Source organism: Pipistrellus hanaki (assembly GCF_964339955.1).
Source record: "Pipistrellus hanaki genome assembly, chromosome: 2".
NCBI classification, from domain to species: Eukaryota; Metazoa; Chordata; class Mammalia; order Chiroptera; family Vespertilionidae; genus Pipistrellus; species Pipistrellus hanaki.
This window is the reverse complement of record NC_140504.1, coordinates 19,597,973-19,623,333: the sequence shown is the minus strand read 5'-3', so window position 1 is coordinate 19,623,333 and position 25,361 is coordinate 19,597,973. Positions and strand designations below refer to the sequence as shown.

The 25,361-nt window shown below is 40.9% G+C and overlaps 1 protein-coding gene across 2 annotated transcripts in view; it reads left to right on the top strand.

Moving 5' to 3' along the window:
- VEPH1 (ventricular zone expressed PH domain containing 1) overlaps positions 1 to 25,361 on the top strand; it is a 189,089-nt gene that overhangs the window by 67,240 nt on the left and 96,488 nt on the right. For both annotated transcript variants that reach the window (XM_084876013.1, XM_084876014.1), the window contains exon 7: positions 21,101 to 21,321. In XM_084876013.1, coding sequence (XP_084732139.1) covers positions 21,101 to 21,321 — 221 coding nt within the window. The remainder of the gene's footprint in view (positions 1 to 21,100; positions 21,322 to 25,361) is intronic.

Genomic DNA, 25,361 nt, shown 5'->3' with positions numbered 1-25,361 from the left:
AGATCATACCCACAGTGTTCTAACTTAGAAAGGAAGGGGAGAGGTAGAGCCTGAGGCTTTTGTTCCCTATGCTAGCTTTCTTGCCTCAGTAGGACCCTAGTGACCTAAGGCCTTAGGATCCTCTCTTCATCCGATCCTGGACTAATCTAAAAATTGATTTAATTTGAAAATTTTATCTTTGACACCAAAGTGAACATTTCAGATGCATTTAGGGGTTCCAAGTATTACTAATTTTGTTGCTAAGACTTTAGAGATTTTAGAAATGAAGAAAAGCTCATCAAATTTTGAGTATCTTGCTCCAATTTTTGAAATGCACAATCTGTGACTAATTGGCTCCGACTGTTCCATCCTCCCTTGTTGCCTGGCTTCTGGCAAACTGCATGGTTTGATCTATAAGAGGAAGAAGGGAGTCTCCTGGGAGTTTGCAGGCCAGGGGTGGTCTCAGGGGTAGAATCAGCTCTGAGTCAATCACACACGTTATTAATTGACTTACGCTTCACCTTCTGTGCTTGTGTGAAGCCAGGTGTAAGAACTCTAGGGCCAGCTATGGGGAACCAGATGGGTGTATCATTCAAATCAGGGCCCATCTGAGTGGGCAAACTGCTTCAACAGCTTGTTGCTACATCATCATTTTTCCATCTGCATTGCACCCAGCAAAGGGAAGTTGCATAGAACAAAAATTAACCCTACAGAAACTTATTTTCTCTATCTCCCAAGTTTCCTCACGGATTTTTTTTGCCCAAATTTACATGAAAACATGCTTAATAGCCAAAAAATTATTGTGTCACTGAAGGAGGCTATCCAGTGAGTCACAGGGCATTTTCAGGTACATGCTGACATCCAATGCATAACTGTTGGAAGGAGAATGAAACCGGGAGGGCCAAAGGGCAGAAAACATTTCTTCTGGGACAACTGAAGGGTTGTTGCCCCTGAAGTGCAACCTTCTTGGTGCTGTCTCCTGAAGAGCATAGCTGGTTCTTCACCATGCCAAGACTCACCCCATTTCTGCAGAATGCTCAGTTGAACAAATGTATAAATAAGAAATATTATTTTATGAGCTATGTCCTCAAGATGACAAAATAACACAGGTCCTTTTGTCTTTCTCAAATAAGAAGTTTGTCATGGAGACCTCTCCTCACATAACAGCAGAAATGACTTCTTAGTAGCACTGTAGGGGACATCTCCAGACATCGTCCAGGTAATTCATATAAAGCCCTTAGCTCAGTGCCAGGCATATAACGAGTGCATGATACATTTCAACTAATAATAATAACAGCAGCAAGCAGCAGGAAAAATATAATAAAAACGTGCCTAGCTCTAGAGGGCTAATGAGAGAGGAATGTGCCCCTCCCCACTCTAATGCATCTCTTGCAGAATTACCAGTTTTATTCCTAAAAATACAACTGTGATCTCACTTCCTTGCACAGTCTTCTGTTGGCTCATCCCCTGCCTATAGGATGATACTAGCTAAACTCCTTGCTTTGCCCCAATCTTTCTTTCTAGCTTTAGCTCTTACCTATCCAGGTTACTCCACCCCCCTATATTCTGTCTACCAGCATTTAGCATCCCTCCCTGAGCACACCTTGCTCTGAAATGTCCTGATCTTCACTGCCTATCTTTCTGCCTGGAGAGTCTCCACCCTCTTCTACTACTTATCTTTTCAACCCACATCAAAAGTCACCTCCCGTGTAAGTTCTTCCCAATTCCCTTAGGCAGCTAGTCACCGCCTTGCTCCTACCACCCTTTGGTTATACTTGAAATTTCATACCATATGAGCTTTGCCTGTTTGTATTTTGTCTGTTCGTGTCTATTTTTTCTTCATGAGTCTCTGAGCTCCCAGAAGAAAGGAATCATACTGTATTAATCTGAATTCACCTTTGGCCAAAAGAATAAATGAGTAATCGAGAATACTGTTAAACAAGAATTTGAAGGTTGGATTCTCACCAACCACTTTCATTGAATCAAGTCTTTGCTTATTTCTTTTGGGAGACATAATTATCACTTATGAGGAAGGATAAAAAGTATTAAGAGGACTGTTGATACTTCGGAGCCTACACAATTTAGCTGAGAGATGAGTTTGTCAGGAGACATGGAGTCATTAACCAGAAAGCATGTGATGAGGCATGTCCATCTATGATTCTCAAAGATTCTGGCTCCTTGGAAGGTGGCATAAGGGAAAGATGATATTGGATCATGAAAGAGATTTTCATGGATGAGGCCTCAGCAGATATCAAACTGGGGGAAGTGCAGCTCCAAGAGGGAACACTCATCACTGTACTGAGCAGTGATCCTCACCTATGTGACGTCTGTGTAAGAATCCATCACACGAATGATCTTGCTTACTGGGAGGGCTCCCATACAGTGCAACATGGTAACAAAGAGGCTGAGCTTAAGAGTCAGACTTGAATCCTGACTCAGCCACTTAACAGCTGGGTAGCCTTGGGCAAGTTTCATCATATTTCTTATATATATATATATATATATATATATATATATACACACACACACATATATATATATATATATATATATATATATATATATATATTGATTTTTTTACAGAGAGGAAGAGAGAGGGGATAGTGAGTTAGAAACATCGATGAGAGAGAATCATTGATCAGCTGCCTCTTGCACACCTCCTACTGGGGATGTGCCTGAAACCAAGATACATGCCCTTGACCGGAATGGAACCTGGGCCCTTTCAGTCCACAGGCTAATGCTCTATCCACTGAGCCACACCGGTTTTGGCTCATCATATCTCTTGACTCAGTTTCCTCATCTGTAAAATGGGAATAGCAGTCTCAGTCACCTCATAGACTTGTTGTGAGGATTTAATGAATTAAACACTATAAAACAGTGTCTGGTGATTGGGAAACATTCAATAAATGGCAGCATTTCACTTAGTTACTTCCTTTCCCAGTGTTGCCCAAGGCTTTCTCATTGCCTGCATTTGGGCTGACACTTAAGCCTAACAGACAAATTAGGGAGGACAGCAACCAGGTCCATGGCATGCTTTTTCCCTTCTTCTCCTGAGAAAGAGGCTGACTAGATGGATGGATGTGCATGGGACAAGTCAAAATAAGGCCAGGCAGAAGAAGAAATGAGGGAGTCTAGGTAACCGTATGTATCATTAAAGGTGTGAAGCAGAGCTGGTTATATCCTTTCTCTATTTTTACAAGATAGCTAGTATATGTAGATCTTTTTTCCTCAGAGTGGAATGTGTATCTGCTTTACATGTATATTGCAGAACATTTTTTTTTCCTACGGGGACTGAGAGTAACAAACACAATAATAAAGCCACATTTTGTAAAAATTTTGTAATTTAAAATAGGCCCACTGGTTGAGATGCACTACTTTTCATAAAGGGCAGATGGTCCCTAGCTCCCCGCCTATAAAAACAGCTCACATAAGTTTGCAGCCATTTTTTTTTCCGAGCTCTCACGAACTAAACCTGAAGTAGGTTTAAACTGAATCTAAGCCAGACTGACGTTTCTTGTCCATGGAGAACTGACATAGAATGTTTATAGTCCAGAGGCTTTTGTTTTTCTCATTATTTTCTCCTCTCATTAGCCTCTCTCAGCTGTGCATGTGGTCTCGGCCCACTTGTTTGGCTACCGAGAGTCATTATAGCCCTCTTTCCTAACACAGGTCAACGTGGCAAAGAGCCGTTTTAGAAATGGCTTTGAGTTTTTTGCGAGGTTGAATTGAACTCATGTGTTCTGTCCGTCCACTAAGGTCTCACACAAATTGAAACCATTTTGGTTTAAGAGTCTAATCCTCATTAGGGCAAGTTTCAACAGAAGGCACATGCTGGTTTGTGGCATGTTGTTCATAGATGTGTTTTTGCCCCGTGCCGGACCTACAAGGCAGCGGCCCTGTGTGGCGGAAACAGAGAGGATGCTGTGGCCCATTGTTTTCTTTAGCTGGAGACCAGCAGTCTGCACCTGTGAGAGAATCAGATGGCATGCCCTCTGGGTGCAGCCACCGCCGCCAGGGTGGGTGTCAAATCCTGTGCCCTCTGCCTTGTTTTTTTAACTGGCTGGGAGATGCTGGCCGAGCACCAGGGCGGGTTTATTACATCCTCTCTGGGCTCAGAGACCTGGACCCTTTTCAAGTAAAGAAGCGACACACATCTTGCCCAGGTCGCGTTTCTGTGACATCCGGCAGGCCTTGCACAAAAGCGCTTTTGGGAGGAAAAGGAAAAGAGTGACAAAGGCGGCTGAAAGCCACATCACTATCCTCATCCTGGCTGTGGGAAAACATCCTGCAAAATAGGACCCGGATAGACCATTTGTGCAGACGATGTGTGCCCTTAACTTGCAAATCAAGATGAAAGGAATCGGGGCGCATGCTATAAGAGGAAGGACCTGTGACTTAAAAACCACAATGTCCCCCAAAGATGGTAGAAGTTAGTTAACACTTTGGTAGGCTCAATAACTTTGGGATTTTTTTTTTTTTCTCTCAAGTCTTGGTTGGTGCCAGGCCGCTACTGCTTGGCACTGTAGAATTGTCATCCATTAGGGACAATTTTAAAAATCCCAAATAAAAAAATAGCTTTTTTTTTTTGGTATCATAAGAAGGTTACATGCTAACTGAAAATAATACTAGCAATAGGCCTCTTGTACCATATAAAGAAAAAGGAACACATTTTAGTACAGAATAAGCTTTCAAGTAACTGCTGGTATTGCATATCCTCCTTTCTTCAGTGACACAGGGTTAAGCTGCTGATTTTTTCTGGGTGCAGCGCCCAGTGCTGGTGATGTGGACGCAGAGGAGAAAGATGGGGTCCTGCCCTAGAGTGAATGGAGTTGAGGGTGATGTACAAAGAGATGATTCCAATTTAATCGTCAAGTTCTCTCTGGGACCAAGTCTCTATAGAAGGCTCACTGGTTTGCAGATTATGAAAACTGCTCATTGACTAGCAGGCAGTTCCTGTCCTCTATCTTCTCTCTCCAAATGTGTTCATCACTGGTACCCAGTGAAAGATGAGACAGAGGGCCGAAAACCAGGACTACAAGCTCTATTAGAGGAGGAGGACCCTGCTGGGCTGCCTCGCAAAGGAAAGAGAGCACACCTGCAGAGGTGAGCATGCCTTTTGAGGGGAGGAATGGGAAGGGATGGGGCTTAGGATACTCGGCACACGCTGATTGGTGGTTTCATATAAGGCACATGATTAGGCACTTAGGTACTTAGGAATCGGGGGCTTAGGGTATTTGGCAGGTGCTGATTGGTGGTCCATATAAGGTGCCTGGTTAGGTGCTCAGGAATGTCCAGGCTGCAGGTGCAGTTTACATCATACTCCATCCATCAGTTGGGGGAAGGGAGGAACTATCACCCCGCTCACCAGGAGCAGTATTTTGTTTCTGTTCATAGTGCAGACAAGTAAGTGAATACTATGCACTTCAGTTCCTAAGAAACTAAAAGAGCCCGGGAAAAGGACAGGAAGTCCCCACAAATAGTTGCAACCCTAGAGGAGTCAATGGTTACAGAAGTTGCATTTTGCAGTAATTCACAAAGTGTCTTAGAATTATCAACTGTAATTGAGACCAATTCTGCAAAGGGCTCCCAGGTCCTCCGTGAGCAGGCAGTGAGGCCAGCCCCATGACACCGCAGTGGCGCCCAGAAGGAGCCTCTGCACCTCTGGGTGCAGGCCAGGAGTGGTCAGCCTGGTCCTCACCGGTCTGATCTTCCCGTCTTCAGAGGGGCACAGTCTGACTTTCTCACACCAGGATCCGCAAGGGAAGTAGGCCTGTGCGTTTCCCAAACAAAGCAGGACGTTTCCACCTGGTGACTGCCCCTTCCAGCCGTGAGCTCGAGAAGTGAATGAACCACCAGAAAGGACAGCTGGCCATTGGCCACAGTAGGGTCTAGTAGTGGGTGAAGTAGTTGCTAATTCCAGCTCAAATCCCGCTGCTCTTTTAAAACAGCAACTGCAGTCCTTTAACCCCACACACATTCTGCCCCAGGCCTCAGATTTAAATCACTTGGTATAATAAGTCTGCTACTTCCAGCTGCCCACATCGGCAGGCTTGCTTTTTCTTTCTTTCTTTTCTTTTTTTTTTTTTTTTTTTTTTTTGGCTATGACAAACCAAAGCAACTACCTCCATGTAAGTGAACTGGATAAAACAAGATTGTCTTTCAATAAACAGTCACCCCCTCCCCCAAAAAGCCACTTCCCAGAACCCATCTTCTCTACAACTCCATATCCCTAAAGTACTATTTGGTTACCAACTCCTTCTTATGCCTGGTAGGTTCCAATTAAGTGGGCAGGAAAGGAGGAAACAGGCCCCCTTAGAAAGTGACAATGACCTTGAAGTCAAGATGCACAGATTTTAATGAACCTGTACAGTAGACACAATGGGAACAGTAGATATAATGACCTGACTCCTCTGTTATTCTGTTGAGAAATGGCAAGATGAAACCATGCTATGTTATAACGTGCTCCCTCCCCATTCATATTTGAAAGCTCACCCCAAGGTAAGGTAGTAGGTGGAGGGGAGCGGGTGCTTTGGGAGGCAATTAGGTGATGAGAGTGGAGTCCTCGGGTGGGATTAGTGCCTTATTAGTGCCCTTATAAGAAAGCTCCCTTGCCCCCTCCCTCCGTGGAGCCAAGCACCAGATCTGCCAGCACGATGATCTCGGACTTGCAAACCTCCACAACTGTGAGAAATAAATGCCTGCTGTTTATAAGCCACCCAGTATGTGATATATTGTGAGAGACAAACCAAAAGTCCGTTTAAGAATTCAACACAACCCTATAGAAATCCTAAAAGGTCATTTTACTTTACTCCCACCATTTACATAAAAGTGAGCTCACGGATGGGTGGGAAGCAATTTGTAAGGTAATTAATTGCTTTCTCCAGGCTAGGATATTTTAAACTTTCTCATTTGAGCACACCCTGGCCAGACACACCTTCAAAACCCCATCCTATTAGTTGCAAATGTTTGATTATTTTTATTTACTTATTTATTTATGCCCTACTTACTTCCAGCAAGTGGTTAAGGCAGTTCACACTAAAAACATAGTTAATCTGTGACCAAAAAAACATTCATCCAAGGAAAAATCTGGGAACAAAGAAAGGGAGCATTGGAGAGATTGGGAGGGGAAGGTTGGGGGTTAAGGTACCAACCCCCTTCCCCCAAAAAAACACACAACAACAACAACAACAACAACACAACTACCCAAAACTATATGAACTCCCCTAGCTAAAGAAATTGCCAATCTCAGGCAAGGTTTATAATTTTGCAAATTGCATTTTTCCATTTCATTCTCCCTTATAAGTATTGAAATAAGACCCTTCCAAATATTTCTGGCTAACATATTTGGGAAGTTACATCTCAACTACCATGGGGGGGGGGGGGGAGAAATCTAGCAATTTCTTTTTGAAAATAAGTAGGTGCAAAGAAAGATAGGCATCTTGTATTTAATTATATAATGAGTAAATCATGTCATGTAATGAGTAAATTGTGGAAAGTTCAATTGTAGCTGATGTACAGTTCAACTAAGTTAAGTCTTACCATATTCTTAATGAGCACAAAGTACATTTTTTTCCTGGCAAAAGGTTCAAACACAATTTCTTTTTCTTTCTTTCTTTTTTTCTTCCTTCCTATTTCCTTTCTTCCTTTTTTGACCCATAATCAGCATCTTTCTTCAAAATCGTTTTCCATGATTGGGGCCACAAAGCTCTGCGGTTACTTTTTTCTATCCTTCTGTGATTACCCCACATTTGCCAAACAGATATTGTGTAATTAAAGATGGGCTGCTTCTTTGAGTTCCCTAGAAATGTTCCAATGCTAACGTCCCCAATGGTCTTTCCAAAGTTTGCTTAACTGAAGCAAAAGAAGTAGCGGAACCATTGTTCAGGATAATCAATCAGAGGCCATTTACATCAGGGGACCGTGGTGTGGAGGACGAAGAAATCCTGGCTCCATATAATTCATCCTGGGACCCTTGAGCCCACACAAAAGATTTACCTTTAAGAGGCTAAGTTCCCAAGCCCCCAGTTTTTTAGAGTCAATCTGAACTACGGGACCTTGACGTTTTTTATCAAACCACAAAATAACACTATGTTCAAAGGTCAAATTAGATGGACTTCTACAAGCTTTAAGGTCTGTTAAGTATTTGGGAGTCAGTACAAATAAAAGAGGCTGGGAAATAAGCTCTCGGCACAAACGGAGAGAGATTTGAGATTTCAAACATAAGTGCAGCTGCACTAAACGCTATTTTTAAGGAAAATGATCTTAAACTGGAACATTTTATTTGACAGCAGACCATGTCCAGTTTTCTGCCCCTTAAAAATACAAATCATGCTTAAAGCGTAATTTATTTGGTTACATTATTGCCTCAAATAGCAAATAGCAAATCACATTCTCTGATTTCTGTCTTAAAACCTAAGTCAATTTCATTCAAACATCTTTTTGAGGAAGGCATAGTAAGTTCCATATTTAAATGAAAGCCATTATTGCTTTATAAATACAAAAATTATACGTGTGTGTGTGTGTGTGTGTGTGTGTGTGTGTTTTCACAAGGGTGGAGTTTACTTAGCATTCTGTGCCAAAGGCATAGAGTTGAACTGAGTCCAACAGAGCCTTAATTTTTGCCATGTTACAAAATTTGAGCTCATTCAAAACAAAGGATACATCTGTTTTCATCAGCTGTTTTTTGACTTTTATTACTGGGACTTATTTTAAAAATTGTTTTGCCTAGACAGTATTGTTCTACTAGGCATGATTTATGACTCTCCTGTGTGCCCACAGAATCTATGAGTTCCTGAAATCATGAAACTGAATAGAAATAATAAAGAATAGAAACGTATTCCATCTACATTGATTAAGTAATCATTTAGAATATATAAATATGTTTAAATTCTAATAGAATTTTTATTTATCAATGGGAAGAAAAATATGTTCAATTAAAAAATTGAGGCATGATCAGAGGATAAAAGAATGAATTGAGGCCTGTGACTTTTTGGACTGCCATTTTAAAAATCAGCTCAAAACTAGAGGTTTATCTGCTTAAGAGAGACTTTAACAATGAGTTTTTGTTTATTTAATCTCTACTTTATCCCACTAAATAAGGAATCTCAGGGAGCTTGCTCTTTTAGTGTTCTGTTAAAGAATTAGTAAATCTTAGCTTTGAATATGATAAGCTAACAACATTTGATTACTACTTACTGTACAAGTATTTTGCATATGTTTTTATGCTAATATTTTAAGAGTAGAAGTGTATATCCTTGTCTGGGTAGCATAATTCTTAGTGAATTAAATTTATTCATTGTATCATTATTTTAGAATTTATAGATGACTGCATAGCTTAGTCATTCCTGCCTTGCCTAATCCAATAGCATTTTATGGGATTAAAAATGTTATAATAGTTGAATATTTTTACTTTAGACACTAGAAAAGATTGAAGAAGGATGGGAAATAATTTCAACAAGAAAAATATCTAGCCATCTATAGATAATAAGTTAAAATTGGGTTCAGGTCACTAAGAAAATCTTGTTATATAGTGTTGTGAATTTATAATGTTCCATTTTTAAAAAAGAAAAGGAAACAGACTTTCACAGTAAAATGAGTGTATTTCACATCTAGGTAAACTTTTTGGCAAGTTCCCAAAATAACTAGTCTACGTTTGCTTATATTGAGCTAGTTTGGGATCTTTGGTCATTTCTATAGCTCCCCAACCTTTATTAATTCACAAAATTTGTTAACTGGGAAAAATTAAGGGACTAGATTGTTTTTAGTCTTTGTGATAATTTAAATATGTCTGCATTGACATTTAGTGTTTGATACTCAAGTAAAAGTAGCTAACATTTATTTAGCATTCATGAAACTGAATTGTGCCAGGCATTGTGCTAAAATGCTTTGTTTTGAACTTAACTGAATCCTCACAGCCACTCTATGAGGCAGGTACTACCGTTACTCTGCTTTGTAAACTGAGCCATGGAAATAAGTAACTTGCCCAAAGTCCATGACTGGCCTGTCAAGGTGCCAGGATTCAAATATATGAATGATCTGAGCCCCCATCCGCATCCCCACCCTGTTACTACCTCAAGGACCCGGCTCAGACAAGAGGCTCATCTGTGAGGGTTTCTAGGGTATTGTCACATTTCTGTTCTCTGAGGGTGGGATTTTCCTTTGTGAATATTTAGCCAAAGAAAATCTTTCATGTTTATTGACAATGTGAACGGCCAGTAGTCTTACTTGCCTCACTAGTCTCTTTCTTGCCAAGAGTGGTTTTCAACAATGAACATGATGCCAAGCAACACATAAAGCACAGAAGGTACAGAGGTGAACATGACATGCCCCACCTTTGAAGGGCACACCAGGGAGAAACAGCATAAATTCACGCATAAGCTGCAGACAAAGATGTCAGAGCTGTCATGAAGATACCTCAGAGGCCTGAGGAGCACAGAGATAGGCTCCATTAACCTTCCCTGGGAGAGCCAGGAGGGGTTTTGCAGAAGAGGGGACATTGGAATTGGTTGAATGACGGGAGGAGTGTTCAAGGAAAGCAGGGGGGTAAGGACTCCAGTAGCCAAAGGTCTTCCCTCCTGGAAGTCATCTGTTCCTCAATGGGAACTGAGTTGTGAGGATTGTTAGAGAAAAACTCCAGGGGTGTTCTTCTTAAAATGGTAACAAATATCCAGTCACAAGTAGCTCCAAAAAGAAGCAGATTTCAACATGTCCAATAGCAACACCACTTCATAAATGTTTTACCAAACATATCAGGATCTGTTTTAAAAAGATTTGCAGATAAGTTTTTCTTTGGCTTTCTCATAATTATAGTTCTCATTCCCAAATTCTGTGTCCTAAACCAAATGGATCCCTTTTTTAAAAGGGTGGCATTATTCTAATCTCTCTCTCTCTCTCTCTCTCTCTCTCTCTCTCTCTCTCTCTCTCTCTCTCATCTTTTATGGAGAACAAAGAAAGATAAAAAACAGATTTCAAAATATTTTATGTTACCCACATTTTTCATTATCTGCTATGAACAATTGCATTGCAAAAGACAAATGGCTGTGGCCATTCTTCAATCTACACACCCGAGTTGGGTCATGCATACAAAATCTATACTAATAATAGGGTAATATGCTAATTAGACTGGAGACCTTCCGGATGTCCTTCTGGACAAAGCCATGATGGCAGAGCCAAGGCAGAAGTAGTTAGGGGTGATCAGGCCAGGAGGGGAGGGAAGTTGGGTGAAAGCAGTCCAGCGGGGGGTAAGTTGGGGATGAGCAGGCTAGTAAAGGGAGACAGTTGGTGATCAGGCCAGCAGGTGGGGGCAGTTGGGGGTGAGCAGGCTGGTGGGGGGCAGTTGGGGTGACCAAGCCAGCAGGTGCAGGCAGTTGGGGGTGAGCAGGCTGGTGGGGGATAATTGGGGTGATCAGGCTGGCAGGGGGGAAATTGGGGGTAAGCAGGCTGTTGGGGGGGTTGGCAGTTGGAAGCAATCAAGCCAGCAAGGGGGAGCAGTTGGGGGCAAGAAGGCCAGCGGGGAAATGGGGAGTTGGTGTGAGCAGGCCATCAGGGGGAACAATTGGGGGCAATAAAGCCAGCAAGGGGGGGGTAGTTGCGAGTGAGCAGGCTGGCAGGGGAGTGGTTAGGGGGCGATCAGGCAGGCAGGTAAGCAGTTGGAGCCAGCAGTCCCAGATTGTGAGAGGGATGTCTGACTGCCAGTTTAGACCCAATCCCACAGAGACTGGGCCTAAACCAGCAGTCAGACATCCCCCGAGGAGCCCCAGATTGGAGAGGCTGAGGGATACACACCTCTGTGCATGAATTTTGTGCACTGGGCTACTAGTAATGTATAATGGGGAGAATTAATATGTGGATAAAAAATAGAGCTCATATGCATTTGGATGGATAGTCCAAATGCATATGAACCCCTTGTATCTGCGGGTTCAGCATCTGTGGCTTCAACTAACCAAGAATTAAAAAAAATATTTTTTTAAATGTTTCATTGTTGTTGACATGTACTATGTAGTTAGGCCTGTGATGGTTGCATCTGTACTGAACACGTACAGACCTTTTTTTTCTTGTCATTATTCCACAAACAATACAGTATAACCATTATTTACATAGCATTCCCATTGTATTAGGTAATCCAGAGACGTTTTAAAGTGGTATCAGCGGGGGTCTTGGAACCAATCCCCCTGAAATACCAAGGAGCAACTGTTTAGTAACTTGCTCAAGAAGGGAAACCTTAGTTTAAAGGCAAGGAGAGCATCTGCTCATGGTGGAAAGTAGAAGGAAAGACCAACTGGAAGATGGGCTGGCAACCTAAACTCAAACCACACTTCATCTGACCTCGGAAAAGCTGAACTTGCATTCTCAACACAATAGTAATGGCATAATGGAAAGCCATGTCTTAACAGTTTAGAATATCTTTCAACTCTGTAGATATGACTTTCCAGTTTGGAATGTCTTTCAACTCTGACCAACCAAGATAAAAGCAGAAATTTCTCTTTTCTAGGAGATCCACAAAGATTTGAGATCAATAGGTTGATCTAGCTATCATCTATCTTTCTTCCTATCCACCACACAGATTTCATATTTGCAAATTTACCTACTCACTAAAATGTGTTTGTGACCCCAAATCAATACTTGAGGCACTTCTGGGGTCATTCAGAGGCAGGCACAGAGCAGTGAAAATTTTGAGTCACCGGACACAAGCTTTCCAGCTGAGGTCCAACAAGTCAATGGTTGGCCTTCTTTAAGCTCTCTTCTTATAAACAAGTGTCTGTTCTTTCGAGGGTCCTATTTATTGCCACATTTTTCTCTTTTGTTAAAGTGCTCTCTGGTGTTCTTAAATGCAAGAAGGCTGTGATGTGCCTTACAGAGAAAATTGGTGTGATACACAAACTTCATTCATGCATGAGTCATGCATAGTGCTGTTGGTTTGACTTCAATTTTAATGAATTAAGAACATATATTAATTAAGATGTTTTTACATAGATTCACATATAAAACAAGGCTTTGTATCAATGAAAATGTGTGACCAGAGGCTTGCAGGAACATATTCCCTTAGGGGCAATGTTTCAGTATCACTAATTTAGTGTTTGAAGTGACTTTTTAGAGCATAGCTGCCATGAACAATAATAATTGACTGTGTGTACACACACACACACACACACACACACACACACACACACACACACAGAGAGAGAGAGAGAGAGAGAGAGAATGATATATTATCATATTCACTGGTGATGGAGTTTACTGAGCAGAGTCATCTAAGGTAAAATAATTTCCCACCTACTCCCAGACTCTAGAGTAGGGTGACCAACTGTTTCAATTTGCCTTCGACTGAAAGGTTTTCCAAGATAAGGGACTTTCAATGGTAAAACTGGGGAAACTCCAGGACAAACTGATAAGAATTGGTTTTTCTACTCCAGAATTTCTCAAAACTGAAGATTTGGGGTGTGTGTGTGGGGTGTGTGGGAGGGGACTGGGGAAAGAGAGCCACACAAACTCATCAAATTTTGCTCAGGAGCTAATAATCCCACCACCATTAAGAAAGAGACTCATGCATGCCCTCAGTGGATAGAGCGTCAGCCTGCGGACTGAAGGGTCCCAGGTTCGATTCTCGTCAAGGGCACATGCCCAGGTTATAGGCTTGATACCCAGTAGGTGAGTGCAGGAGGCAGCCGATCAATGATTCTCATCATTGATGTTTGCTATCTCTCTCTCTCTCTCCCTCTCCCTTCCTCTCTGAAATCAATTTAAAAAAAAATTTTTTAAAAGAAAGAAAGAGAATCATGGGATAAATACACGCCCAAGCAGTTAAGCAGCACTGGCCCCCCTCAGGCTTCTGAGGGCTCCTAAAGAGGCCTGCGTTTCCCTGGCGAAGCTTCATTGAGAAAGCACTGAGGCCAAACTCATTTGATTTACATTTCTAATAGTTCTCACAAGTGTCTCTCAAAGAGTTGCATTGTGAAGAAATATAATGATTTTGTCATTATAAAATAAAAAAGCAGGAGACAGGAATGGGGGGGGGTCAGAGCAAGGGGGGGTAGTCAATGGAGGGGAGATAGAACATCTGTAATACTTTCAACAATAAAGACAAACTTTAAAAATAAATAAATAGCAGTGCCACCACCCTCACACACAAATAAAATAAAATAAAACATAAAAGCAAGAATAACAGATGCTGACTAAAATAATTTTATGCAGACAGCTAAATATATTATCTTCCATTACTGGTTTGCAAATTAATGAAGAGAAGAGAGAAGAGAAGAGAAGAGAAGAGAAGAGAAGAGAAGAGAAGAGAAGAGAAGAGAAGAGAAGAGAAAGTGTGGATTTTAGGACCAAATCTACATTTCCTAAATCAGCAAAATTCTCAAAATGTTAGAGATTTGGAACTAAAAATTAAAATTATCTGGGAGGTTTAAAAAATTCCCATGCCTGGACCACATCCAATTCAATCACATTATATGGGACTGGGGAGGGGAGATGTGCAGCCATTACAATATCCTCACAAGGAGAACAGTGTGGAAGAAGGGTCTTGGGAAAGTTCAGCCGAGAAAAGGCACTATAATCAATTGGTGATGCTGTCGTGGGTGCCAGAGAGAGGAAGGTTGCAACACGCAGGGTTGCACTAAAGGGTCTTTTTCAGCCAGGCCAAGTGGAAACAATCAGAATCCAGGCAGATCTTGATTGAGTCTTGCTCTGACACTGACTTTATCCCCTGTGTGACCTTAGTCAGGTGGTTGGCCCTTTGACCTCAGGATCCATCCTGATACTCCTTTGCTAGGTAGTTATTTGTGAGGAGTAAGTGAGGAAGCATATGCCAAGTATCTGACACACAGTGGATGCTTAATAAAGGGAAATTATTGTAGTCCTAACCAGGCACCCACACTTCCATGTTTGGCCACATTCTGAATTACATCCTGTTATCCTGACAAAGAATGACTAAGGAGCTTTATGAAATAAGAGTAGCAGTATTTTAAAAACAAATAAACTAATAAAAATGAATGGTATGCTGAAACCAGTTTGGCTCAGTGGATAGAGCGTATGCCTGCAGACTGGAAGGTCCTGGGTTCGATTCAGGTCAAAGGCATGTACCTTGGTTGCAGACACATCCCCAGGAGGGGGTGTGCAGGAGGCAGCTGATCAATGTTTCTCTCTTATCGATGTTTCTAACTCTCTATCCCTCTCTTCCTCCCTGTGAAAAAATAAATAAAATATATTTTTAAAAAGAAGAAGAAGAAGAAGAAGAAGAAGAAGAAGAAGAAGAAGAAGAAGAAGAAGAAGAAGAAGAAGAAGAAGAAGAAGAAGGAGAAGAATGGAGTGGCCAAGGCAATGTGGCAATCATATAACCTAGTTCAAGGGTCAGTAAATGAATGCCCGTGGGCCAAATCCAGCCACACCTGTTTGCAGACTTATTGGGAGCTGTTTTCCCACAACAAAGACCATATAGCCCGCCAAGCCAAAAATATTCACTGTCTGGTCCTTTACAAAAAATGTTTGCTGACCCTTGATTTTAATTCTTCCGTTCTTAGTGTGGTCCATGAACACCCCAGTAGGGGGTGTGCAGGAGGCAGCTGATCGATGACTCTCTCTCATTGATGTTTCTAACTTCCTATCTCTCTCCCTTCTTCTCTGTACAAAATCAATAAAATATATATTTTTTTAAAAAGGACCACATAACTGATAATGAACAAGGAAAAATATGAGCATGAGATGAACAAGGAAAAATATGAGCATGAGTGAGTTTAGAATCCTTACAGGAGGGGCTGGGGTATATAGCCAATGAGGACACAGCTATAGAGGCAGAGAGGGTAATGTGACCTTGAGCAAGTTGGTTTTCTATCTGTGCCTCAGTTTCCCCCGGCACTGATCACAGGACTTACCTCATAGTATTATTGGGAGAAATGTAGAAATATATATATTTTTATTTAATTCTTTATTGTTTAAAGTATTATATATGTCTCTGATTTTTCCCTGATTGACCTCTCCCTGATTGTTCCCATCCCCAGCACATGCTCTCACCCACATTGTTTGTGTCCATGGGTTATGCTTATATGCATGCATACAAGTCCTTTGGTTGATCTCTCATTCCCCCACAACCCTTCCCCTCCTACCTTCCCTCTGAGATTGGATGGTCTGTTTGATGCTTCTATGTCTCTGGATCTATTTTAGTTCATCAGTTTATGTTTATTATATTTCAAAAATGAGTGAGATCATGTGGTATTTATCTTCCTCCAACTCGCTTATCTCATTTAGCATAATGCTCTCCAGGTCCATCTATGCTATTGCAAATGGTAAGGGTTCCTTCTTTATTACAGCAGCATAGTATTCCATTGTGTAGATGTACCACAGTTTTCTAATGCACTCATCTGCTGATGTGCACTTAGGCTGCTTTCAAATCTTAGCTATGGTGAATTGTGCTGCTATAAACATAGGCGTGCATATATCCTTTCTGATTGGTATTTCTGGTTTCTTGGGATATATTCCTAGAAATGGAATTACTGGGTCAAATGGGAGTTCCATTTTTAATTTTTTGAGGAAACTTTAATCTGTTTTCCACAGTGGCTGAACCAATCTGCATTCCCACCAGTAGTCACAAGGGTTCCTTTTTCTCTAGATCCTCTCCAGCACTTGTTGTTTATTGATTTGTTGATGATAGCCATTCTGACAGGTATGAGATGGTACCTCACTATCGTTTTAATTTGCATCTCTCAGATGATTAGTGACTCTGAACATGTTTTCATATAACTCTTGGCCTTCTGTATGTCCTCTTTTAAAAGAGGTATATTTAGGTCCTTTGCATTTTTAAAACATATAAGTTTTTAGATTAAGTGCTCTCTGTAAGCTAGCTATTATTATTTTAATAATAAATAATCAATTTATGTCAGTAGAAATGAGGCTAGGTATAAAATTAAAATGTACTTCCCTAGGTGGTTTCGCTCAGTGGATAGACCATCAACTTGGAAATTAAGGGTCCTAGGTTCAATTCCAGTCAAGGGCACATGCCCAATTTTGGACTTGATCTCCAGTGGGGGCATGCAGGAGGCAGGCAATCAATGATTCTTTCTCATTCTTGATGTTTCCATCTCTCTCTCCTTCTCCCTCCCTCTCTGACCATGTCCCCACAATGAGGTGACTGAAAGCAGAAAAAATGTAATCACTGGCTCCTGAGACAAAATATCATGAAGCCAAGAAAGAAATCAGAATCTCCTAACCCCCTTCTTACCCTAACATCACACTTTCTAATCCCAAATTATATCTGTTACTCCTGAGAGGTACATGGACATGTTCCAAGGTTTCAGACTAACCATGTGAAGTTGGCTTGAATTCATATTTTAGTTCCAGAGCCATGATTTTTTCTTGTTCCTGCACTGTGATTAATTTTCCCTTCAGCTCAATTTGCCTGCCAGAAGATCATTCAGAATTATGTCGTTTTCAGCAAATGCTCATTCAGCCATCCTCACCTTTAGGAAGACAAATGCTCTAAAGAAAAGTCTTGCTAATTTTTATAATGGAAAGAATTCTTTATTTTTTTAAATTCTCACCCAAGGATATGTTTAGAGAAAGGAATGGAGAGAGAGAGAAAGAGAGAACGATCAATTGCCTCCTCTACACACCCAGAGTGGGAGATCAAACCTCAAACCTATGTATGTGTCCTGACCTGGAATCAAACCCACAACCTTTTGGTGTTCAGATCAATGCTCCAACCTATTGAGCCACCAGGCCAGGGTGTGAATTCTTAATGAGATTATAGGGACACTTAGATAAGCACATAAAATGTGGCATTAAAAAATTGCTAAAGAGAAATCTGAATCAGAAGCTGAGGAAGTTACTTGTAATTTGAAATTACATTCTCAGTAGAGAAATGGCACATCTCCTGAGTCCCAGTTCTTACATCTCCTGACCTCCCTGTATTGAACAGGTGACTTTTGCTGTAATTATTCTCTATGGTTACTGAGAAGGTTGGGTTTAGATTCTAAAAGCTTGTTGAATTCAAGTATCTCCTTCTCTGTGAGATCTGACCTGGTGACACTATTTAACATTGACACCTTCCCTGCCCCATCTTTTTTTGAGGCACACTTCTCTATCCAACACACTACATATTTTACATATGCGTTTTATTTATTATCTGTTGCCTCGTGATCATGGCAGGTCTTTTCTTCAATTCTGTGTTTCTAGCTTCTATAATGGGTCCTAGCACTTGGTAGGGACTCATCCAGCTTTTGCCTTTAAATGGGGAATGGAAAATGTCCCTGAGATGCATTGCATACTATGAATTCACATTCAAAGCCCTTGCATGCATGAAAGACTCTATATTGCAATATATATATATTAGGAGCCCAGTGTGTGATTTGAAATAGAGCAGCACTGCCCACCCTCGAGTCACCCAGCCAGCCCTCCCTCCCTCTCTGGCCCTTGAAGCAGCTGTGACCCCTGCTGATCAGGCACCTCCCACAGCACAAGCGTGCAGAAGCCCCTGCTCCCCTGTCCACAACTCTGCGTGCGCAACCTCCTGTCTGGTCAATTTGTTATGGTGCCCCACTTAATTAGTATATCTATTTCATATATATATATATATATATATTATATATTATATATTATATATTATATATTATATACATATATATGAACATCTAAGTGTCTTTCTGTAACCTGGGAATTGTATGAGCCAAAAATAGAAAATGGGCTTTCAGGAACTTGTTCCAGTGGTCTTATTTTTTATTTACCTAATATTTTAATCCTTTAATGAATACATATCTCTCCAATTAGCTGTCAAGCTATGTATTCTACTCCTCCAAGAGATGTATTCCAGGGCAATTGTACATGGAATCTTTGAAAATGAAGTTAAGTATTTAAGAGTAGAGAACTTCACTACTTCAATCTGTTCCATAAAACTATTTCTTGTAAAAGCACAGATTCCTTTGCAACAACATGCTTTATTTGTCAGGTCATATTTTGGCACGTGAGATTGCTTCAAATAATGAACCGAGACATACACACTGGGTGTAGACTCTGCAGGCTCAGTCCTGTGCCAGGCAGATGACTGATATATGAGAAGTAGCCCCTTTAGGAGACTTGACTGGTACATGTGACCACTAGAGAATTATAAATGAAAGGGGGATTGTGGGTCTCTTAAAGGCAGAGACCAATTCATCTTTGTCATCTAGAATCTGGCACTAGCATATATATGCATGTAATACCCATTTTGTAACTAAATAAAAGCAAGAATAAAAAAAATGATCAAGTGCTAATAAAGATTTTAAAAAATAATCTATAATACAGTGAAAATTCAGACAGAAATGGGCACAGTGGAGAGCTTCATCGTGAAGACAGGACAAGATTTTATATTGAAAGAAATTAAGGCATCAAATGCTAGAACAAGGGGTGAAAGGGAGTTCCTGGTTAGAAGAGTAATTTTGACCTATACATTTATCACTTGGGATTTTGAGCATCAACTTCCAATGTATATACTTATTTATAATTATACATATTTTCTATTATGCTAACATTATAAAAATATTGAATATATAAAAATAAGATTTTAAAAGAGGGATTAAAAATGAAATAAGCCATATTTAAAATTATTTTTACTTTTTAATGGTATGTCATTATTTATGTTGGGTGCACATTTGCATTTCAAGTAACTTTATTGACAATTTTTAAAAATCTGGATAAGTTCTAGTCATGCTGGATTAAATTATAGCACCTCCTACTATGGCTGCTGAGGAGTTTTGATAGGTATAGGAAACACATCAGCTAATCCATTTTCATGTTATTCACTCATGCCTGCATTGTTCACGTTATTGTTCTTCTTCAGTTTTTTTTAAGTCATTTGTGAGAGTTAACTTGATTAAAACTAAGTAATACAATCTACTTGTTTGAGCAGGCACATGCACTGTGGAACATACTGAAAGATGCCCTAAGTAAACAGATGAGTGAGAGTGTCGTGTGGAGAGGAGGTGAACTTTGGACACGGGTTTGATACAAGGCAGATGGATGGATCCAGGATTGACCGGGCCTCTCCTGTGCAGGTAGAATTAGTGAGGCACAGACTTGGAGGCAGGCCAGAGAAAGTCACAAACTTGGGAAAGGTAGATGTGTGAGGTCAGATTATTAATGGTGGTTGAGAGATGTAGACCAGGAGAGATAGGTCAATGAGACTATTTACCTATTTATAAAGAAAGGAGTAACAGAACCAAAGTTTTATTTTAAAAAGTTTTATTTGAAAATCAGGGGGGAAAAGTAAAACTTCAAAGAAGCCAATTCAGAGGCACTCTGAATGATACAGTTTAGCTTCAGCTAGCTCTCTAAGTAAACTCCCATTGTACTGCCATCTGCAGGTCCCGGGACTCTTAAAATATAGACCTTTGTTCTTCATTGTTCTTCCTCATTCCCTCCCCACAGGTTTGTTGAGGTATGATTGGCAAGTTAAATTATAAGATATTTAAAGTGTTTAATGTGATGACTTGATATACATATACACTGTGAAAGTATTCCCCCATTGAGTTAATTAACATATCCATCACCTCACATATTTTAGCAAATTTCAATTACACAGTATAATGTTATCAGCTGTAAGCACCATGTTATACATGAGGTCCTCAGATTTTATAATCTTATAACTAAACATTTGTACCCTTTTATGCTCCCTATTTTTCCCTTCCTGGCAACCTCTTTTCTGGACTCAGTGTGTAGAGTGTTTGTTTGTTTCAGATTCCACATAAAACTAATACCATGCAGTATTTGTCTTTCTCTGCCTGGCTTATTTCAGTTGTCATACTGTCCTCCAGTTTCATCCATGATAATACAAATGGCAGGATTTCCTTCTTTTTTTATGGCTGAATATTATTCTATTGCATTTTCTTTAAATTTTCTTTAACCATTCATTTTCAATGGACACTTGTTTCCATGTCTTAGACATTGTGAATAATGCTGCAATGAATATGAGAGTGCAGCTATTTCTTCAAGATAATGATTTCGTTTATTTTGGGTATATTCCCAGAAGTAGGATTGTTGGATCATATGGTAGCTCTATTTTTAATTTCTTGAGGAACCTCCATACTGGTTTTCATAGCGGCTGTCCTAGTTTACACTCCCACCAACACTTGCGCATATTCTTTGTTGTTCTTGGCAGGAGAGAGCCAGGAGCTGCCTGCCATTTCTGGTGAGTCAGCTGGCCAACATGGAGCACTCCTTTCACCATATCCTCCTGCTGGAGATTAAGAGCATCACAGACACATTCTCCTCCCTCCTGGGCCCTCAGAGCAGAGACATCTTCCGCATGAGCAACAGCTTCACTGCCATTGCCAAGCTCCTTACCAGACAACTGGAAACCACCAAGCCCCAAAGTGGCAGGTGAGCGGGAATTACTGTGGACACGGGAATCTGCCGAAAACCCAGGGAGGCGGAGCACAGGCAGCTACACTTTCTTTTGTAGGTATTAAACTTCCCAAAGAAAGCCAAACCCACTACCTCAACCTAGAGTAACCCCTAAATTATGACACTTACCAGAACTTCTTCTAAATATAGGGTACTCTCAAACACCATCCCTCAAGGGGTTCATAATCAGACTATGTGACAGGGTTTTCACAGAAGTGCCAACAATGAACTAGGGAGCATGAGACACATTACTGACCAACAGCCAGGAAATTAAAGAGTGTTTCACAGAGAAGGTGAAATTTAAGTTCATTCCATATTTTTTGAATAGTGTTCATGTGCCAAGCATCTGTGTAGGTACTAGAGAAAGTTATATAGGATGAATAATAAGAGTAGAAAGGACAGTGCAAATAGAAAGGACACTCCTCACATGCAAGGATATAAGAGCTCAAGAGTGTGTGAGCTGGACTAAGGAAAAGCAGTTGATTCAATGTGGTAGGTTTAAGGTCATCAGGGTATGAGTCTAAGCCGAAAAGTTAGGTCAGAGGCAGATTATCAGAGGTCTTACATGCTGCATCAAAGGGTTTGTCCTGTAAGCAACATGGAAACTTGGGAAGATTTTAATCCAGGGAATGACCATATAGTAGGGGCTTAATAAATATTTTCTCACCAACGGACTAGATGAATGAGGAAGTGGCTAATGTTATGGAGCTCTGGATGGATTTGGCAAGAGCAGCAGGCTGGCCAGAGAGAGAGAGCGACCAGGATGTTAGTTCAGAAACCTTAACAATAGGCTCCTTCAATTGTGGTCGGTGGTGGGGAATTTAAGAAGTTGGGGCAGATCATTACAATGAGAGAGAGACCAGGATTATGAGGAATTGATCACTAGTAGGAGGTGTGGTGAGGAGAAGGGGAGAAGATTGGATGAAAACCTAGGGATTCTAGTTTGAGTGACTGAATACACATGGAAGATGATGCTGATAACTAAGAAAAGAGGTAGCAAGAGGGAAGCCAATCTAGAAGGGTCCCTTTGCCCATTCTATAACAGAGGGTATACTCTGGCCAAAGTGGTCATCAAGGTCAACAATCTAAGGAAGACAAATTGTAAAGTGCTCTTTTCTATCAACACCATAGTTTTGGTTGTGTATATGAAACTCTGTCATTACCTGGTTCAATATATAGATGTCTATATTCCAGGGCTTCTAACTCTAGTATGATTAAAATTTGGACTAGGTAATTCTTGATTGTTAAGCTTTCCTGTGAATTATAGAATATTTGCCAGCATCCCTGGCCTCTAGCCACTAGGTGCTAATAGCAACCCTCTCTTTCACTTATGACAACCACAAACGTCTCCAGACATTAATAAATCACCCCTACTTGGAAACCACTGCTATCTATATACTCTATTCACAAATGAAATTTTCACAGACCTATGACCTGCCTAGCAACAGCCCAAACATGGCAGCATCCAAGAAATCCAGGGCCAGTATCATGAAGGGGTGATTTGTCATTTATGTGCAAGCACAAAGTTACTGCTGGCCAATGTCCAGGGGGTCGTTTCGGAAATTTGTTTAGAGCTTCTACAGCTGGTGCTTGGGGGAGCCATTTTGTATTCTGCCCACAGCCAGCCTGCTATTTCTTCTTCCCAGTTGATGACTAACATCTGGATCCGATGTGAGCGCATAGGCACATGTTTTGGCCAGCCGCTCATCCGTTCTCTATTGCCTCTACAAATGCAAAGTTGCAAGAGGCCAACTGACATCTGTGAGATTATATGTGTGAAAAAGGTTTATATAAAGGGAAGACATGTTATACAAGGGTATTACATTAGGCATTCTAACAGATAAATTCATCCTTTATAAGTAAGTCCAATCCCATAAGCAATAAACAATTTCCCCATGAAAAGAAGAATTTAGCAGGTATGTAGAGAGGGGGAAAACATAAGGTCTCACTATCAAAATGAGTCTTCATTATGAGAATGCATTAAAGTTTCCCTTTATTATTTCTCTGAGAAAAAAAGCAAAAAGCAAAGAGGATAATTAAATGTGAAGAGATAAAAGGTCACTAGTCACCTCACGTACTATCACCATTGCCATCGCCACCACCTCTTCAATTCAAAATACTTCACCCAGTTCAACCTCCCCTGTCAATCTCCTTCTGATCGATTATAATTATTCGGTGGGAACTTCAAAACGTTGGTGTGGACAGCCAGCCTTTTGTGGTAACCACTCATCCTCTCTGGGATGGTTGCTAAGGCTTCTCTCCCAACATCTTCTCCTTGAATAGCCTTCATTGTGACCATTTAACTTCAGTAATTTTAATCTGTGCCCCCCAAAAGCAGAAAGGTCGATGCTTTTGTCGCATCCAGCAAAGTCTGATCTTCACAATTGGCGGGGAAATGAATAAATGAAGAGAGCTTGAAAGAAAATTAAAGATGATAAAATTCAAAACAGATGTCATCTAATTTACAAATCTGACACATAGCCCAGCAGGCCAGATTTTAGACTCCAGGCCAAAGCTATCAGATAATGAAAAGGAAAACAATTAGCATCCTAGAGAGAAGGAAAAACTAAAGCAGACAGGAGCCTTCTTTGTGCAGAGTGACTCTGAATTAATGGGGTGGGCTTTATTAGATGCACCAGGTAAGCACACTGGCACCTTTCTTGTTCCTGTGTCTTAGGAAAAAAGTGCTTACATCTAAATAATAAAACAACAAAGGCTAACAAACAGGACAGCTAAGCAAAGAGTTTAGATTTTGAAATTAATTCTAGGGTTGCAGAAGGGGGATAACAGCAATTGTGGATTAGAAAAGAGAAGGAGTTAAGATAGGGGAAAAGGTGTGTGAGCCTTTGAACCACTATTCATTATGTGCGCTTGCCAGGACCTGGGAGAAGCTGGGGAAGGAGACTTCCGACCACTGTGCACTGGCTAAGCAGCCATTGATCAGAGACTCAAAGGTGCCTTTGCCAAAGGCATGTGGCACCAGGGAGACTGCTCTAATCAGGCACCATCAGAGTTGGGGACAGTTTGTCACAGGTGGTCTTAGTAGGAGGGTCAGCTCAGGCCCCAATTGGGGATGGAAACTTTGAGAGACGAAACTTGTGGAAAGAAAATTGGGGTTGGATGTAAATAGGAGTAATGAGAAAAGGTAGGGAGAAAGGAGGGCAATGGGAAAAGGCAGAAGGGGAAAGCAGAGGGGAAGGAGATAGAGCACCTGTACAGCTCCAAGTCCAGAGCCACGGTGGGGATCTGAGGGGCAGAAGTGACAGTTCCCTCAGATCCATCTTTCAAACCCCAGCCAAAGCCATCAAAGCTATGGGACTGCGGAGGGGGAGTTGTTTATAAGAACAGTTTTAACATAAAGTGTGTGATTAAAACTTTCCCACAAACTTCTCGCTTGGTTAAATGGGTGATATGTTCTTTTGTTGTTTTGGTGGTGATGGTGGTAGTAGTGGTGAGATTTTGTGTTTATTGTTGTTCTGCTTTTAAGAGTTAGGCCTGGGCCGAAACCGGTTTGGCTCAATGGATAGAGCGTTGGCTTTGGGACTGAAAGGTCCCGGGTTAGATTCCGGTCAAGGGCATGTACCTTGGTTGTGGGCATATCCCCAGTAGGGGGTGTGCAAGAGGCAGCTGATCGATGACTCTCTCATCGATGTTTCTAACTCTCTATCTCTTTCCCTTCCTCTCTGTACAAAATCAATAAAATATATTTTTTTAAAAAAAGAGTTAGGCCTGGAAAACATTTTAAAAAGGAGAATGAAAGGTAACTTATAGACAAAACCAGTTGGATAGGTGTGTTTCTGACTTAGGTATAAATGAAAAGAGATGGCAGATGGAAGGGGAAAAAATAGAGCATTGTGTGGCTCTAGCAGGGTGGCTCCTTTGGAGCATCATCTCCATAAAGGTTGTGGGTTTTATTCCCAGTCAAGTCACATACCTAAGTTGCAGATTCAATAGCAACCCATCAATGGTTCTCTTTCTCTCTCCCTTCCTCTCTTTCTAAAAAAAAAAAAAAAAAT